Source organism: Triturus cristatus, chromosome 1_1 (genome assembly GCF_964204655.1).
Source record: "Triturus cristatus chromosome 1_1, aTriCri1.1, whole genome shotgun sequence".
Classification (NCBI taxonomy): Eukaryota; Metazoa; Chordata; class Amphibia; order Caudata; family Salamandridae; genus Triturus; species Triturus cristatus.
In genome coordinates, this window is record NC_140579.1 from 104,068,874 (window position 1) to 104,087,694 (window position 18,821).

At 47.6% G+C, this 18,821-nt stretch overlaps 1 protein-coding gene across 7 annotated transcripts in view; it reads left to right on the forward strand.

Moving 5' to 3' along the window:
- Positions 1-16,327, forward strand: part of MDC1 (mediator of DNA damage checkpoint 1) — a 212,987-nt gene extending 196,660 nt beyond the window's left edge. For 6 of the 7 annotated variants that reach the window (XM_085609059.1, XM_085609185.1, XM_085609103.1 and 3 more), the window contains 4 exons: positions 11,543-11,725; positions 11,924-12,049; positions 14,053-14,163; positions 15,419-16,327. In XM_085609059.1, coding sequence (XP_085465185.1) covers positions 11,543-11,725; positions 11,924-12,049; positions 14,053-14,163; positions 15,419-15,664 — 666 coding nt within the window. In that variant the 3' untranslated portion in view covers positions 15,665-16,327. The remainder of the gene's footprint in view (positions 1-11,542; positions 11,726-11,923; positions 12,050-14,052; positions 14,164-15,418) is intronic. The other variant, XR_014962557.1, reaches the window with a different exon arrangement.
- Positions 16,328-18,821: the final 2,494 nt, after the last annotated feature.

Consider the following 18,821-nt stretch of genomic DNA (forward strand, 5'->3'; position numbering starts at 1 on the left):
TTGTCTTCGATCGCAGTTTTTTTTGTATTTCTGTTGAGTTGGTGGTGGGTGTTGGTGGCAGCAATGAACTTGTTGTGGGCTTCTGTGGATTTGGAATTCCTCCAGGCCTTTTCGAGGCAGCGGCATTTGAGTCTAGACTCTCGAAGTTCGGTGGTAAACCATCTGGCTTTCTTGGCATGTGTGGTGGTGTTCTTTTTGAGGGGGGCTATGGTGTTGGCGCTGTCGGAGTTCCATCTGTGCAGAGTTCGGGCTGCGGTATTGGGGTCGTCATCTTCCGCGGTAGTTAGGGTGGAGTTGCCGAGTGAGGAGGTGAGCTGGTCGTCGGTGATTTTGGTCCAGTTTCTTCGTGGGAGCAGGTACTGGTGCCTGTGGATGGTGGGTGTTCTGAAGGTGAAGTGGATGCATCGGTGGTCTGTCCACGAGAGTTCGGTGGTGTGGCTGAAATTGAAGTTTCCTGTTGTGAAGAGGGGGTCGAGGGTGTGTCCTGCTGAGTGCATGTTGTGGGGGTTGTCCAGGAGGGATGTGGTGTTGGGGTCTAGTTGGTTGTCGAGGTGTAAGTTAAGGTCTCCCAGCAGGGTCTAGCTGGTGGATGCGATGGCTTGCGGGAAGATGATGTCCGTGATGGAGTTGGTGAAAGGTCCGCAGAGTCCGGGGGGTCGGTAGATGAGAGTTCCTTGGAAGGTGGTGGTAGGGCTGGCCTGTAACTTGAAGTGTAGCTGTTCCATTAGGTCTGTGGGCTCATCGGGGAGTGTGCGCAGCCGGAGGGTGGATTTGTGGATGATGGCGGTCCTTCCGGGAGATCTTGTGTCCTTGGGGGATGGCGATGTCCGGTCCCGAGGTGGTGTTGGTCCAGGTTTCGGTGAAGAATGCTCCACGTTAATGGACAGTCCATCCTCCAGAATATCTCCTGTGGATGACATTAATACCTTTCACAAGGTACTTGCGAGGGCAGCGCTTAAATTAAACATTGAGATGTCCACTCCTTAAACAATTGCTTTGGTTAGCTTTCAAACTCTGCACCAGAGATCAGCAACAAAACCATTACTGCTTTTGGTTCCAGGGCTTTTACAACCGGTTAGGGATACCTGCCTCACCCCAGCGTTCCTCAAAACAGCTCCTTGGAGGATCCTAAAAAAGTATAAACCTCCAGAGTAAGAACCTCTATTCCTGAAAGCGGATCCCTCGCCATACTCTTATCATTGCTGCTGCGAAAAAGACTCCTGGCCTCCTCTTCAACTGTATCTCCGGACAAGGAGAGCAGAGTGCAGTACTCATGGGGAAGGAGAGCTTGTGGTTCTGCAGCTGCATCATTAAAGGTATCTTGCGTTTTAGCCCTTTTGGGACATTATGATAGGGCCGTGTGGAACTCCTTAGAGTGTTTCAAGACAAGCTTCCCAAGGAGAATCACCAGGATTTTGGACAGATTCTTCAGGAAGGAGGTATAGTCGCGAAACAAATGATCAGTGCAGCAGCAGATGGGGCGTCTCTGGCTGAACACACTCTTACACACATGGCATTTGTGCTTGAAGATCTTCCAGGTTACGACTCACTGCCCGGAAACTGGAAGCCCAACAGCACATTTTGGACCTCTATTTGGCTCACATACGAACAAGGAAATGGCCAGGGTGAAATCTGAACTGGACGCTCTAAAGGTGGTGGATCTGGAGAAGAATTCCATCACAGGTACAGGCCTTACGACTGCAGGCCATTCCATCAGAGGGTTCAAACCACTCAATGTTCTCAAAGACAGCATCACCAGACCAAAATGCACTACCAAGGGCGTCGGCCCCCGTGGTAGAGGCACACCACGTCAACGCTCCTCCACCACCAAGAATGCAATTAAACAATGAGCAGTCGCTTCCCCCTGTCGCCGTTACCCACTCCAGTGGGGGCAAGTATAGCCTACCATGTACAAGAGTGGCACAGCATTACAAAACATCAATAGGTGCTGAATATACTGCAAAATGGATATGCTCTGTTTCTGCCATCCACCGCAGGCCGCTCCTCCAGTAAAAACAAGATGTCACCAACTGTCACGGTTAAAGCAAAAGGTAACCACTTTCCTACAAAAATCTGTCATAGAGGATGTCCCCTCCCCCCACTCCCAGCGAGGATAAGGGGTCTACTCTAGATACTCTCTAGTGCGAAACGAGGGTCGCAAAGCAGAGTACAGTCCAATATTAGATCTTCACATTCTCAACAAATCCATCCGAAGAGAAAAATGTCATATGCTGGCTCTCCATCAAATATATCCCCATCTCTAGCAAGGAGACTGGATGTGCTCGGTAGATCTTCAGATTGCGTATTTCCGTGTTCCAGTCACTTAACGCCACCGGAAGTTCCTGCGCTTCATAGTAGGCAAGCACTACCAGTATATAGTCCACCCGTTCGGCTTGAAGTCAGCCCCTCAAGTGTTCACCAAGTGCATGGCCCTAGTAGCAGCTTCTCTACGTCGCCAGGGACTGTTCATCTATCCGTACCTTGACGATTGGCTCCTGAAGAGCTCATCTCCTCAGAGTGTGAAAGCCCACTATCAAATCTGTCTAGGGTTGTTGCAGTGGCTGGGCCTTCAGGTCATTCTAGAGAAATCAGTTCATCAATCTACTCAAATTCATTACCTAGGTGCTACACTAGACTAGCACAGGAAGAGTGTATCCTTCAGAGGAGAGACTATTATCTATCAATCATTCTAAACGCAGTCGTCCTCTTCAAGCGCATCATCCCTCGGCTCAGCAGGTCGCCTCGCTCCTGGGGTCGATGACGTCTTGCATTGTCTTAGTTCCCAATGCCAGGCTGAGGATGAGGCCTCTACAGCAGGATCTGGAGGACAAATGGGATCAGAAAACCGCTCGATGGGACAACAGGATTCTGCTTTCCCAAGCTGAGAGATCATCCATCCCATGGTGGACTCATCGGAAAAATCTCTTGGTGGGAACTCCCTTCTGCCAGACTCCTCCAACACAATCTCTGATCACAGACTCCTCCCTTCAGGGTTGGGGAGCACACATGGGCCCTCTGCAGACTCAGCCCGTGGTTGAGCAAGTAACAGACATATCACATCGATATGCTGGCACTGCGGGCAGTGCATCTAGCCCTCATGACCTTCTACCCTTCCATACGTCCAAGTCCATATTGGTCCAGACGGACAACACGACCACTATGTACTATCTAAACAAACGGAGGGACCGGCTCTCGCCCTCTGTCCTTGGGGGCTCAGGCGATCTGGCATTGGCTTCTAGCCAGACAACTGTCAATCACGAGAAGTCCATCTGCCTGGAGATCAAAATGCTCAAGCAGATTCCCTAAGTCGTTACTTCGAAGATCAATAGGACTGGGTTTTGCACGACAAGGTGGTGGCAGACATCTTCCAAGAATGGGGTCATCCAAGCATCGATGTCTTCGCGGACAACACAAAAAAAAAAGCAAAGTCTTCGCTTCAAGGATTTACCGTCCAAGGTCGAAGGGGAATGCCCTTTTGATCAACTGGTCTGGGGACTTTTTGTACGCTTTTCCTCCTCTGCTGCTCATCCCAAAAGTCATAACCAAGCTCTCCCACTCCAGAGCAAGTGGATGATACTGATAGCATCATACTGGCCACAACAGCGGTGGTACCCAGACCTTCTACATCTCTCGGAGTGCCCACACAGGAGGCTGCCGTGCTGTGGAAGACCCGCCCGCAGAGGATACAAACCACCCTCTATGCGCCAGGGTCGAAACATCGACCTCTTCCCCTAGTGGCCCTGTACCTACTTCACCCCATCCCTGCCTCTTTACAGATGATCACACTCTGTACAACATCAAGAACCAGAAAAGTACTTTCAAATTCATGTGAGACAGGCCCCACTGTAAAACTGGTGCTACTAAAAACCACAACCAGTTTACTAAAGACATTACTATGTGTAATTGATTGTTTTAACTGCTCTCTCATTTCCCTCCCTATATATCTGTTCTATTCTCACAAGCGCAATCCTTTTTCCACACTCCCCTTGTAGCAACCCTCTTTCCTGTCCTGAAACGTTCTCTACAGTGATCTATGATAATAACTGTGAGATTAAACAGTCACTATTAAAGTTGTCTGTGGTGCTCGTGTGTCATTTTGAGGATATACTTAATTGAATTGAGAAACTACTGGGGTACACTTATGATGCAACTTGAGTTCTATGTGTACGATGTTCATAGATTTTGACTTAACGAATACCTTCCTAAGGAAATCAATCTAGGACCATTGTTTTCTATACCGATCTGTTAAGAGACACTGCATCGTACTGAGAGAGGGCGAAATGCACAATGACTGCGTACTGTCCTTAATATTTGCGTGATCCTTGGGCTGGATGATCACATTGCCCTCTTGTTAGATTAGTTATACAGTGGTGGGTGGACCAGCCTAATAGAACACCAGGGACTGAATTCTCTTGCCTGACCCCTAGATGGCTGCCACAGTGGTCCTCTACCATGATGAACTACAACTCTCACACTGGTGAGATGACCCACAGAATTACTCCGGAGCAGTTTATAGGGAAGCACGTCAAGGTGAGGAAAACTGGACTGGGCAACCCGACGTGCAGAGGAGTCAGGGAACCTCTGGTAGATGGTGGAGACCGGACATATGCCACCAAAATCTAAAAATGGCAGTCCAGGCACTAGTCATCTCTAGACTGGAACATGGCTGCTCTACCCTCTAGGGTTTACCAAAGATCTCCCTGGCACCTTTAAAAGCCTGCCTCAACGCGGCCGCTAGGCTACTAACAGGATCAAGGTAGTTCGACCACATTTCACCACATCTGAAAGCTCTGAACTGGCTTCCTCTACAGGCCAGAATCCAACTCAAAATGGCATGTATCACGCACAAGGCATTCTACTCAAACTCCCCTGCATATCTTGCCTAGAAACTCGTATTATCCAGATGAACCAGAAACTCGCGGTCCAACAGAGACCTCTTGCTCCAACCTGCACGTTTTCGGAAAAAGAACTTACAATCGGGCTTTCTCTGGGGCCGCATTAAGAATATGGAACATCTACTTCTCACCCTCAGAGAAGAAACAACGCCCAAACAAGTGAGTGCTGTGATGAGGATCGGGTTTCTATGCACAACTCCTGTTCAGTCTCACGCTCGCCAAGAGGGTTGAAGGCAAGAACGATGGGTGGTCCCTCAATCTGCAGACTTTGGAACTGTCCCTTCCACCTCTCACCACTCGTGTCCTGGGGTAAGCTGGAGGACGAGGTGGACGACACTTCCCAGTAACACCAGGACCTGTGCTTTCAATGGAACTATGACAATGCCCCCTGGGCGGATACCAAAACTGTTTGTACTTACCGCGGAGCCCAAGCAACCTTGGCCGATGCCCGGTGGAGCTGTCCTATGCAGCTATGGAGGAGTCTGGCTCTGGTTCACCCCTTGGCCGTCACCTACCCAGCCAGACATCTGACATTGTTTTCCTCGTCTCCCCGATGTGTTTCCTTCCCTCCCCCCTCCTCCTGCTTCCGTGATTCTTTGATTTAATTGATGTAACCTGTAACTCTCTGATCCTCATATAAAGCGCTCTGATACCTCCGGGTCTAGCCAGCGCTATATAAAACGTTGCAAATAAAAAAATAAAAATCTCACTACCTACTTTCTTTCACAATCCCTCCACGCCATCTGAGAGGTCGCTACATTCTTTAGACCTAAAAAGAGTCTTAAACCTCTACCTAGACAAGCCTAAGCCTATTAGGAAGTCTGATCAATTGTTTGTAAATTATGGTTTCATCTAAACATGTTTCCCAGCCTCCAAACGTTCCATCTCCAGATGGATAGTGTCATGTATCAAGCTGGCTTACCAATTGTCAAATAAGCCCCTCTTTTCTTCTCGCAAGCCTCATTCCACTAGGGAAAGGCAGCTACGGTGGCTTTTCTGTACAATGTACTGATTGCTGAGATCTGCAAAGCAGGCACTTGGAAGTCGGTACATATATTCACGAGACATTACTGTCTCAATTCTGATACTAGAGCAGACACTCAAGTAGGCCAGGGCTCCTTGAGAAATGTATTTCAAAGCTGAATTCAGCTCCTATAGTTTCTTGTCATTTCCCCGCAGGAGTAGAGGATGGGCTTGATATTAGATTCCGTGCTTATGACTATTGATGAGGATCCCCAGGAAGAGAAGGATAAGTTACTTACCTGTAATCCTAGTTCTCTTCTAGCGGTATCCTCATCAAAGTCAAAAGCATACTAATAATACTAATACTAATAATACTTTATTATGTCATCTCTTTGTGCCCTGGCCCTCTGGTCTCTGCAAAGAACAACTGACCTAACTGTCACCCCTAAGGCATGATGGAAAGCTGAGGGTCATGGCTTCCTTAAAGGCACGGTGCCAGTTTATGCTTGCAATTGCTTTCATTTTCTATGCTGTTGAGTTTTCAATGCAGCCTATGGGCTAGCAATGCCTGCTGTTTTGCAGGATAGCTTTCTACTGTCCATTAAAGTGTCTCCTTGGCCTCCTGTTTTCTGTTTTCTTCAATCTATTGTTGCAAAAGCAGATTTCTAGAGCATTGGTTAGCCTTGGTTTTTTCTTGTGGGTTGCATTGGTTTGCGAAAAAATAATATATGTGTAAATATATAGAGCTGTGTGTGTGTGTGTGTGTGTGTATGTATATATATGTATATACATATATATATTCACTGAAAAAACCATAGGTTTCAGGCACGTTATAGTTAGAAATTAGCATTTAAAAAACCTTAGAAATTCACTGAAAAAACCATAGGTTTCATTGACGTTATAGTTAGTTGGACATTTCACTCGTACAAAACCAGAGACATTCCGCCGTTATAGTTAGTTCAGCTAACTATAACTCGCGCCCCCGCAATGCACTGCTGATGACGTCACATATTACATATTCATGACATATTCATGACATGGTCAGTGACATCACTGACGACATCTCAAATGACCTCACTGATGACATCATCCAGTGACTGTGTGTTTCTTTAAAGTTTAAATCTGTTTTATATATATGCCAAGGTGTATTGAAGAATGAGTGGGTGTATAAGTGTCTGGATGGAGGATTTAGCAGGTGTGTGACTGACTGTATAAGTGAGTGATTAAATGTGTCTTACTGAATGCATGGGTTAGTGACTAAACTGTGTGAATGTCTGTATCAGTCTGTCTGTTGTGTAAGCTGCTGCTTGGGTTGGTCAGTAGCTACATGAGTGTCTATATGGGTTATTGATTGGTTGCCTGAGTATTTGTATGGGAGACTGTGTGTGTGTGTGTGTGTGTGTGTGGGAGTGGGTGGGTGGTGTGTGACTGTGAATAGATGTGTGAGTGGTTGATTCACTGGGTGTATGGGTTCAATAGTGCATGTGGAAACAGCTGTGTGGGTGAGTGTGTGTATGGGTGTGTTGGTGAGTGAACGGATGTCTCAGTGGTACATGCCCAAGTAACTACACATGTGATAGGCAGTGTATGTGAGAGTTGGAGTATATAAATGACTATACGTGAGAGTCCGTGATTGTGAGAGTGGCTGTATGGATGAGTGTGAACTTGTATCAGTGATAATATAATAGAGTAATTATGCGTTAGTATCTGTATAAAAAAAGTGAGGTGGTGTGTGTATAACTGTATAGGTGAGTAAATGGAAGTGTGATTGATTCTTTGCATGACTGACTAGGTGTGTGAGTAACTCCATGGATGAGTGGCGGTGTGTGAGTGTCTGTATAGGTGTATAAGTGCATATGACAGTGTGGTATTGATGAGTGGCTGCATGTATGAGTGATTGTATGGGGGAATGAGTGGATGTGTGTGTAGACCTAGGAATCAGTGAGTGCATATGTAGTCTGTATTTTACAGTGGGTGTATCAAAGGTTATATTAGAGTGTGAGGAGATGCATCAGATTTTCATGTGGATGATGTCATCAGTGATGTCCCTGACCATGTCATGAATGATGTAATATGTGACGTCATCAGCAGTGCAGTGCGGGGGCGTGAGTTATAGTTAGCTGAACTAACTATAACGGCGGAATTTCTCTGGTTTTGTACGAGTGCAATGTCCAACTAACTATATCAATGAAACCTATGGTTTTTTCAGTGAATTTCAAAGGTTTTTTTAAATGCTAATTTCTAACTATAACATATCAGGCGCGTTTCCAGAGTGGTGGAGAAAGGTGAGCGTGGCATCCGAAACACCTCTTAGCAATCCCACTGTGTGGGATTTACTGGGGGTAACAGGAGGAGTAGTTAGCCCCCAACGTCAGCCTTGGGGGCCAACTATCCCTTTTATCACCACCAGTAAGTCCCACACAGCAGGATTGCTAACTTCTTATATCTGGCCCGCCCCCTCCCTACACCACTGTGCAAACGTGCCCCCTAGCACGTTGTAAATTGGGGGATTAAGTCCCCTTGAATCCTGAGGGTCTCTGGGGGCCAACTAGCCCACCAGGAACCTCTAGTAAGCGCCACAGGGCTGCGTTGTAGAGAGGTGATAGAAGGCCACGCCTCCTTTTATACCTCTCTGCAACGCAACTCTGTGACGCTTACTGGAGGTACCTGGTGGGCTAGTTGGCCCCCAGGGACCCTCAGGATTCAAGGGGACTTAATCTCCCAACTTGAAACACGCCACAGGACTTGTTTGCACACATGTCACATTAGACCCTACCCCCTCCCTTCACCACTGTGCAAACGCACCCGGTGGCGTGTTTTAAGTTGGGGGATTAAGTCCCCTTGAATCCTGAGGGTCCCTGGGGTCCAACTAGCCCACCAGGTACCTCCAGTGCCCCACAGCTGCGTTGCAGAGAGGTGTAAAAAGGGGAATGGCCTCAGACCACCTCTCTGCAACGCAGCCCTGTGGCACGTACTGGAGGTACCTGGTGGGCTAGTTGGCCCCCAGGGACTCTCAGGATTCAGGGGGAACTAATTCCCGACCTCAAAACGTGTGGAAAAGCAATTCTGCTTTGCCTCCTTGAAGCGAGAGCAGGTTTCCCTGCTCATGCTTTAATGACGCAAAGCAGGGTTTGCTATGGCAGGGCGGGAGCTGCACGGCTCCCGCCCTGCCATAGCAAACAGCAGTGTCCCGGGGGTGGGCACCCCGGGACACTGCAGGAGCTGGCCCTGGGGGGTGGCGGTCCCCAGGGCCGTCAACGGCTCCAGGAGCGGGGCCGCGCAGCCACCCTCCCAATGTGTGCAAAACCCCGGGGAGGTGGTGGTCCCCGGGGCTCAGGGGACCGTAACGGACCCTTGTATTTGCATAATTAGTGCCCCGGGGAGGTGGTGGTCCCCAGGGCGTGTGGGGGGGCTCGAACCCCCCACACAGGTGCTTTTTTTTTTTTTTTTTTTTTTTTTTTTTTAAACTACAGCCCCGGGAGGTGGCGGTCCCCGGTGCTGGGTGTCTCACCCTCCCGCAAAAGTAAAATAAAGCCCTGGGGAGGTGGCGGTCCCTGGGGCATGTGGGGGGGCTATTTCTTTGGCGCATGGCCCCCGGGACCTGGCCCACCCGGGAGCTCAATAATAACGAAAAATGTTTTTCCTATGGAAACTAGGTCCTAACTAGAACTACCTACTGGCGACCACCAGTAGGTAATATATATGTTTTCAGATATATATATATATATATATATATATATATTTTTTATATATTCCGGGCTCCCCGTGCATGGGCGGGAATATTCAGTGCTTATGACTTTGCTGAGGATACCCCTGGAAGAGAACTAGGATTACAGGTAAGTAACTTATCCTTCTGTATCTGGTGGGCAGTTCAATGTGACGAGTGTGGGTTCTGCATCTGAGGTGCAGAGCAATGGGATGAGCATGGGATCTGCATCTGGGGTGCAGAGCAGTGGAACGAGAGGGAATTCTGAAGTTGGATGAGTGTGGGTTCTGTATCTGGGTGTGCAGTGCAATAGGATGCGCGTGGGTACTGCATCTGAGGTGCAGAGCAATGGGGGAGCGTGGGTCCTGCAGTGGGACGAGCATGGGTTCTGCAGTGGGACGAGCGTGCGTTCTGCTACAGGGGTGCAGAGCAATGGGACGAGCATAGGTTCTGCATTGGGATGAGCGTAGGTTCTTTATCTGGGGGCAGTGCAATGGGACGAGTGTGGGTTCTGCATCTGAGTTGCAGAGCAATGGGGGGGGAGCGTGGCTTCTGCCATGGGACGAGCGTGGCTTCTGCCGTGGGACGAGCGTGGGTTCTGCAGTGGGATGAGCGTAGGTTCTGTTTCTGGGAGCAGAGCAGTGGGACGAGCGGGAATTCTGCAGTGGGATGAGTGTAGGTTCTGTATCTGGGAGGCAGTGCAATGGGACGAGCGTGGGTTCTACATCTGGGGTGCAGAGCAATGGGACGAGCGTGGGTTCTACATCTGGGGTGCAGAGCAATGGGACGAGCGTGGATTCTGCATCTGGTGTGCAGAGCAGTGGGACGAGCGGGAATTCTGCAGTGGGATGAATGTAGGTTCTGTATCTGGGAGGCAGTGCAATGGGACGAGCGTGGGTTCTACATCTGGGGTGCAGAGCAATGGGACGAGCGTGGGTTCTACATCTGGGGTGCAGAGCAATGGGACGAGCGTGGGTTCTACATCTGGGGTGCAGAGCAATGGGACGAGCGTGGATTCTGCATCTGGTGTGCAGAGCAGTGGGACGAGCGGGAATTCTGCAGTGGGATGAATGTAGGTTCTGTATCTGGGGGGCAGTGCAGTGGGCCGAGCGTGGGTTCTGCAGTTGGGTGCGCATAGGTTCTGTATCTGGGGCTCAGTGCAATGGTCCGAGCGTGGGTTCTGCAGTGGGATGACCGTAGGTTTTGTATCTTGGGGACAGTGCAATGTGACGATAGTGGGTTCAACATCTGAGGAGCAGAGCAATGGGACAAGTGTGGGTTCTGCATCTGGGGTGCAGAGCAGTAGGATGAGCAGGAAATCTGCAGTGGGATGAGTGTATGTTCTGTATTTGGGGAGCAGTACAATGGGACGAGCCTGGCTTCTGCACCTAAGGTGCAGAGCAGTGGGACGTGGGGGAGTTCTACATGTTATGTGCAGAGCAATGGGACGTGCGGTATTTCTGCATCTGAGGTGCAGAGTAATGGAACAAACGTGAGTTCTGTAGTGGGATGAGCGTAGGTTCTGCATCGGGGGAAGAGCAATGGGACGAGTGTCGGTGATGGGGTGCATGATTTCTGCGGAAGGGAGCAGAGTATTGGGATGAGCGTGGGTTCTGTGGGGCTGCATAGTAGTGGGGTGAGTGTGGGTCTGCATAGTAGTGGGGTGAGTGTGGGTCAGCAGTGGGGTCCAGACCAATAGGATGAGTGTGAGTTCTGCTGTGGAGGTGCAGAGCAGTAGGGGTAGCCTGGGTTCTGCGGTGGAGGGTGCTGTGCAGTGAAACAAGCTTGGGTTCTGCGGTAGAGGGTGCTGTGCAATTAAACTAGCCTCCGTTCTGTGATGGAGGGTGCTGTGCAATGAAACGCGCCTGGGTTCTGCGGTGGAGAGTGCGTATCAATATGATGAACGTGGGGTTTGCAGTGGGGGGTGCAGAGCAATGGGATGCTCCATGTTTATCACATTCTCGCTCTCCTTCCCCAGGTTATGTTCACAGGAGTGATCGATGAGAATGGGGAGCAGGTGGTCCAGAGGCTTGGAGGTGAGTTGGCAGACTCAGTGAATGAGTGCACTCACCTCGTGACTGACCGCATCCGCCGCACTGTGAAGTTTCTCTGTGCTGTTGCCAGGGGCATCCCCATTGTCACTTTGGACTGGCTGGAGAAGGTACCTATACTGCTGATTCTATTAGAGAGGTGACTGTGTAAACAAATGAAGGCTGCAGATGATATATATATTATGGAAGCTGTTTGGCAGATTGTGTTCAAACTTACTGATCTGGATGTGTGGATGTAGTTTTTAGCTTATGCAAATCATGTAATTTGTTCTTCAGTTTCACACTGTACTCTCTGATTTACTCCTTAGTGTGGGAAGAGCAAGTGCTTCCTGCCCCCTTCCAGCTTCTTGGTCAAAGACCGTGAGCAGGAGCTGAAATTCAACTTCCGCCTAAGCGAGTCACTCCAGAAAGCACAAAGGCATCGACTTTATGAGGTGAGACCTCGCTCAGTGCAAGCAGAGGGTGGTGTCAGCATACTTAGTCTACAGGTACAGTCAAGGTTCTTTGCAGCTTGATAGTGTATGCATCAAAAGCAGAAACCACAAAATTCTTGACACCAAGAAGGTTATTTTACATTTGTTTTGTTCCAAGATCCAGAGTATTCAACATCCATCTGACCTCCATTTGCACAGTCTCCTCAGCCTGTGCTATTTGAAGCACAAATAAACCACAACTCGTAAATAGTGCTATTAAGTATTTGTCAAACCATGCACACTGGCAGGCCGCAGTGTCTACAAAACCAAGAGATTGGAATGTGCTTCTGCCTTTATAATAGTGTGGTAAAAGCAAACCTGCCTAAAAAGCAGTTTTTCTCCCCGGGGGTAAACGCAATCTTAATATAAAAACTATTGGGGGCGTTTGGGCCAGGACATTGCACAACCACAACCCAGGAACTTGCGGTTGACAATCGCTCATCTGATCAGCCCAAACTATTTTCATTTACCAACAAATACATTGTATTCCCTACAGAATTCCTCCTGGCGTGAGGGATTCCCTATATTGTAGAGACCACATATGGTCAACGCATACATCATCTTCTTGGATTCTTTAAACACTGACCAAATACTACCTATTCCTGCTGGACCGGTCGGTGGCATTTGATACAGTTGATTATTGCTGGGTTCTTCACACCATGGAACACCTGAAGTGAATTAAAGGACGTGTTCCTCTCTAAACAACAGCCAGTGATCAGACCGGGGCATTCCATCTTGTATGACAGCAAACTGTCCTGTGTGGTACATAAAGACTTCATCCTCTCACTGATGCTTATATCTGGAGCCTGATAGTCTGGTCCGTGGGGGGGCAGTAGTATATTTCCACCAATACACACATGACACACAGAAATACCTTAAATTAGAACCAATGGATTGGGAAGAGTTCCATTGAAGACAACAGAGTGGCACAGGGCCAGTATTACCTGGTAGAGCCCTTCTGCTCCAGCATTCCAATGTGGTTCCTTCTGTTTCTCTCGGTTTAATTTAGAATGTTCTGTCCTCAGTGGGTGGAATGTCCTAATGGTCTTATAGCTCTTCTGAGTCGGGCAGTACCTACTTTTAAAGGCCCACCCTCTTGATATAGGCCCTGACTTATGGCTCAGGCCTACAGCTCTGGTTCGGAGCCATTAACAACCAGTATAGCACTCGGATGTATGCTTTAATAACCATTCTAGTGAATATATCTGTATTGCGTAGCTGTTTCAGTGCATTTCAATTCTGGGTGGTGGAAAACATCCTTGTACTTAAGCCATACAAAAAAGAGTTGCTTCTGTTCTCTACCTAGCACAAATACAAACTAGAGCTCACCCTGTTAGAACCACTGGAATTTGATGGCTTCTCCCCACGGCCTAAGAAGGTAGAGCGAAGTTGATCAGGCAGACAGGCTAAATGTCTTTCTCCCGCTTACATCAGACATTAGCTGTTCGCATGCTACAAATCACATCCATATGGGCTTAATAGCGAATCATAGTAGACTACGGATTTAGCTCTTGTTTGTACTTGTGTGACCTTACACATGATAGGTCTACAGACTCTTACTTAGCTTGGAACTAAACTAAAGCCAACATCTTTAGCATGTTTTAAAAACAAGGGAATGTATAACATTTATTTCGCCATTTAATTCAGTAAGTAAGTCCTTTGTATTCATACTGTTCTACACATAAATCCTTTGTTTTCAGATGTTGGTGAGTGATCAGCCTAGACTTTGTGCCCAAGTCTTTTTAATATACATATATTTCTGTGTATGAAGCTTCTGATCACAAGCCCTACTCTAGAGTTTGATTTTCGGAGAGCGTTTGTCAGGAGTCATGCTAGAATTTAACTTGTCTTCCTGTCCCATATTTCAGTGTACATTAGATTTATTTGTGGCCCATAGAGTAAGTGTTGGGGAACCTGCAACTTTTGTACCGAACTCACCACTGTGTCCCTTGTTTCGTGTCTAGGGGTATGAGATCCACGTTACACCCTCTGTGAAGCCAGAGCCGGAGTACATGAAGGACATCATCCAGTGCAGCGGAGCCACATTCCTGTCCAAGATGCCCAAAGAGTACAAGGTGAGGTGGTCTGGGAAACACTTAGATGGGCTGAGAAACCTGCTGCGAGGTGGGACCACCATACGCTTATCGAAAGTCTATAATCCCACGGCTGACCCTCTGCACGTACTACTGTACATAGGAATTAACTTTTTGATTAAGTTATAGGGAATGTCAGGATTTTGTTTATAGGCTGCATTTGGGAGAGTCGTTCTTTCACCACATTCCGAGCCCCTGCTGTGTTTACCTTGTGGAAAATGTTGTTCTCTTGTGCTATTCTTACTTTCATTTTACCTTATTAATGTTATGGTTGCTGTTATTTGCCCTCAGTATAGCTCCAGTTTTCAACAGTAGCAGTACTGCAGTGCTTTCAGCCGTCTGGACGTGGTTTTCCCGGCCTTTACAAGGTTTCAGACAGAGTCTGGAGTCTGATTCTGTTTGTTGAGATGTGTGGTCAGTCGAGTGAATGAAGGATCTGTTTTAGGTACTTGTCTCTGCATTAAAGGAATAGTTCAAGGCAATTGGTGGCCTGAAACCAGCTCACTCTACAAGCTGAAATGAGTGACAATAATAAAGCTGTGTTCCATGTAGTGAGGATTGAATGCTTGGGCTGTGGCTGGGAACCCCATGATAATTCCTCTCCTCTGCACAAAGCTCCTGTGAGTTTGTAATGTATGCTTTAATCACAGGAGAGGAGTGGTCTGTCTGAATTATGCAGCGCGAAGCAGCTTGCATCTCCAGCGCCTTGAGACCCTCATGAGTGATTTGCCGCCCTTTATCAATTGATGACCTCCCATAACATATAGCAGAATTGAAAAGGCTCTGCAGACATAGAACCTAGTCCTACAATAATGATTGGGGGGAAAAGCAATTTCCACTTGTCCGAAAGAATGCAAACCTTCACCCTCCAACCTAGGTGGCGTGCTTCATTATCCAATTTCTCCTTAGCCAGACTCCATTTCTGGGATTCAGTGCGTGCCATCCTACAAAACAAATTCACAAACTAAGCATTCACAAAGCTAGTAGGTGAGAAGCCAATGGCAGACCCAGCAGCATTGCCAATACTTGTTTATTAGTCACCGGAAAGAAATGTGGTATCCGGTATGTAAATTGTATTGTGGCCCTAACTTGGATAGTGAATGGTCTGCAGTTAAAGATGGGTTTTGTGTCACTGAAATGTATACCAGCATCATATGTTCATGGTTGTACAGCTCCCAGGAGCGACTCGATCACCTCTCGTCCTCATCTTATCATGACCTGCTTTCTATCATTCCAGGATAAGAGGGTGATTGTCTCCTGCTCGCAAGACCTCGCTAAGTGCAAACCTGCTCTGAGTGCTTCCCTTCCAATCACAAACCCTGAGTTCATCCTCACAGGGATCCTACAACAGGTCACCGATGTGGATGCCTTTCGTCTTGAGGGCACTGCTTCTGTGGAGCAAACCAGCAAGCCACAAGGTGGCAAGAGAGCATCCGCCAATTGTAGTACCCCACCTCCTGCCGCCGCAAAACGAAGGCGCTGAAGGCGTTTCTCAATAGATCTACCAATGGGGGTTCTTTTGCAAGTGTGCATTAACGAGCTCCCCATGGAACAGTCTGTAATCAGTGCAGAGGAAACCCTGCAGAAAGGACTAATAACATGTTGTGTATATGTTCTTTTATTCCCTTGTACATAATAAATATACCTTTTGGAAAGATGTTAATGTAAGTATCTTTTAAAGCCAGATGTGGAAAAACCTATATTTTTACCTTGTAACAGGAATGGAAAGGAACTTGTGCATTAAGTTAACCCTCTTGGATTGATCTGTAAGGTGGGAGCTCAGTCCCACTTTTCTCTCTGCCTAAAGAGATGGAGGATAAGAAGTCCGCAGTCTCTGTACAATGTGTTAACTGCTTGAAGGCTGTAAATTTCTAGACTGCTGATGCCATGCAAGATGTCTGCTTCCCCAGCATTCTTGAATTCACATGCTTTGGAATTGTCCATAGTTGGATGAAAAACCGTGGTATAGCTAGTTTTCTTTTTTTTGTTTGTTTTTTTAAATGGAAAAAAAGTTTGAAATGCATACGCTTAGATCAACAAGTTATGTAATCGTTTTCTGTTCGTCCAATCAGGTGAATAGTCTTAAGCTCCACCCAATGCCATCTTCAGAATTCTGCCTACATAATAAAGGATATGAAATACTCCAGATTACTCTTGATCTCTTCAGTGTTATTGTTCAACTACAAAAATGTATTTAAGGGTACAAAGAACTGCAGGTTTATCCCGTTATACTTTCACAGCTACAGAAGAATTTCTCATTACCTTTCTAATTGCAGGAGCCCACTGGACCTCAAATAAAATACATATTATTGGTCTTTTGCCAGAACAGGTTGAAAGGTTAAACTGCAAGGTCTGGAACTGTGCTTAATTTGTGAAAAAGTAAGTGCAAGGGCACTTCTCGGAAGGCCATAGCAGCCTGCACCGCCCATTGTCCCTTCCAGCACTGCCAATACAATACTAATTCAACTACCCACAGTTCTGCGCAGCAAACACACACCCCCCTTACTGCAGACACGACAGTGGTAGTACCCCAGCTTGCAGGGGCAGAGGCACCACAAAAGAGGAACGACACACACTTTGAAGTGACCCCGTGTCATCTGCCCACCTACACAGAACAGCAGTAGGGGCAGAATAGGAGGATTCCTTTAAAGATGGCAAAAGATCACCTTGGACAAGTGGAGTTTGAATGTAATAGAGCATGGGTACTGCATAGAACTGCTATGAACACCCCCGAACATAAGGCCATGGCCTTGCAGCAAAGAGGGCTTGAGCCTAATGCAGGAAGTAAAGAACCTCATCAACAAAAATGCAACAGAAAAGGTACCAAGACTACAAGGAGTATCCTCAATGTATTTCTTGGTACCAAAGGTGGACAGCACTCTCAGACCTATCCTATATAAGCGCACCTTCAACAAGTTCCTACAGTTACAAAAATTCAAGATGGTGATATTGCAGGAAGTTGTATCATGCCTGCAGCAAGGGGCCTACATGGCAACAATAGTCCTCAAAGACTCCTACCTCCATGTTTCAATGAACAACAAACACAAAAGATTCCTGAGGTTTGTGGTCGAGGGGACGCATGATTGCTAAGTGCATGACGGTAATTGCGACACACATGCGAAGACAAAGTATCCATGTCTACCCTTACCTGGACGACTGGCTGGTAAAAGCGGGATCATTCAGACCGTGCAAGAGGAATGTAAGGACAGTTATGCAACCACTGCACAACCTAGGATTCACCATAAACCCAAAAAAATCATCTCCAACTCCACAAAAGGAATAATCTTTGTGGATGGTTCTTAAAACTCCACAAAACCCAATGCATTTCCAACTACAAGAGAGCAGTGACACTAGTGCAGAAAGCTTGCCTCTACCAGAAGGGACTGTCTCTAATCATGAGCACAGTCTGGAAAATAATTTGGATGATGGCATCCTGCATTTCACTAGTACCACACGCCTGACTACACGTAGGACCTCACCTGGCGGTATTACAAGCACAATGGTCACAGGTAACTGGAAGCTGGGAGGATCAGTGGTTGTAACTGCATAAGTATAGAAGGAGACAGAATGGTGGAACACAAGAGACATCAGAGTGGGGAAACCCTTGAAAAACCCAACTCTTTGCATTGACCATCATTAGAGATGGGTGCCACACAGGATGGGGAGCACACATGGGAAAACAGAACATTCAAGGCACATGAAAATCTGAGTAAGCAGTGAAACATACATTTCCTTGAACTAAAAACAGTTTTCCTGGTGAAGAAAGCCTTCCCATGGTAGTTGGCAGCTCTACCCAGACATCGCGTCATGCAGAGCCAGCACACAAGCTCCATTCCAGACATCTTTGGGCAACAATCGTACGAAGAGGCCGGGGAGGACATGGGAAACGAGGAGGAGCAGGAGCCGATCGCCAGCTCAGAGCTCGACTCCGACCACGAAGAAGACATCCCACATGGACAAAGTACTGTGAGTACAGATCCAATACCCCCCCCCCCCCCCCCCCCCAAGACCCAACTCCACATTAAAAGGCTCAGGTCCAACCCCCGCCCTCTGGCCCCGGTCAGCACCGAGACTACGCTTCCCCAATCGAGCTCAGAGCCAAAACCTTCGGGTCGAAACACATATCTGGCTCTTACCCACGCCACTCGGCACCGAAACACACTTCGGATCCGAAGAACGCCTAAGACTCCGGCACCAAAACGTTCGGTGCCGAAAACAGTCAGATGTGCCGAAATCACCAAAAAAGTACAGTTTCGACGCTCCGACCGACAAACCGGATCCGAAACAGAAAGTGTTGTTAATTCATCCACAGACTGGCTACATCACCACTAAAGTGACTTTAAAAAGAAGGACTGATACATAAGAGGAATATCACATTCCTTTGAAGAAGAGAACTGTTGGAACTAACCCTTCCCCTCTTCCTCTTTCATCACCTTCTTCCCCTCATTTTCAACCAATTTCACCAGAGCATTCACCACCACATACACCACCAGGATGATGGGGATGGCAATTGGGATGGGGATGATAATCAGCCACTACAGGACCCATGGGACGATTACAACATCAATTCGCCCACAGGCAATGATCCCGACTTGTACCCTAACAAGCCCTCTCCACCGGATGACAGTGTAGGCTACATT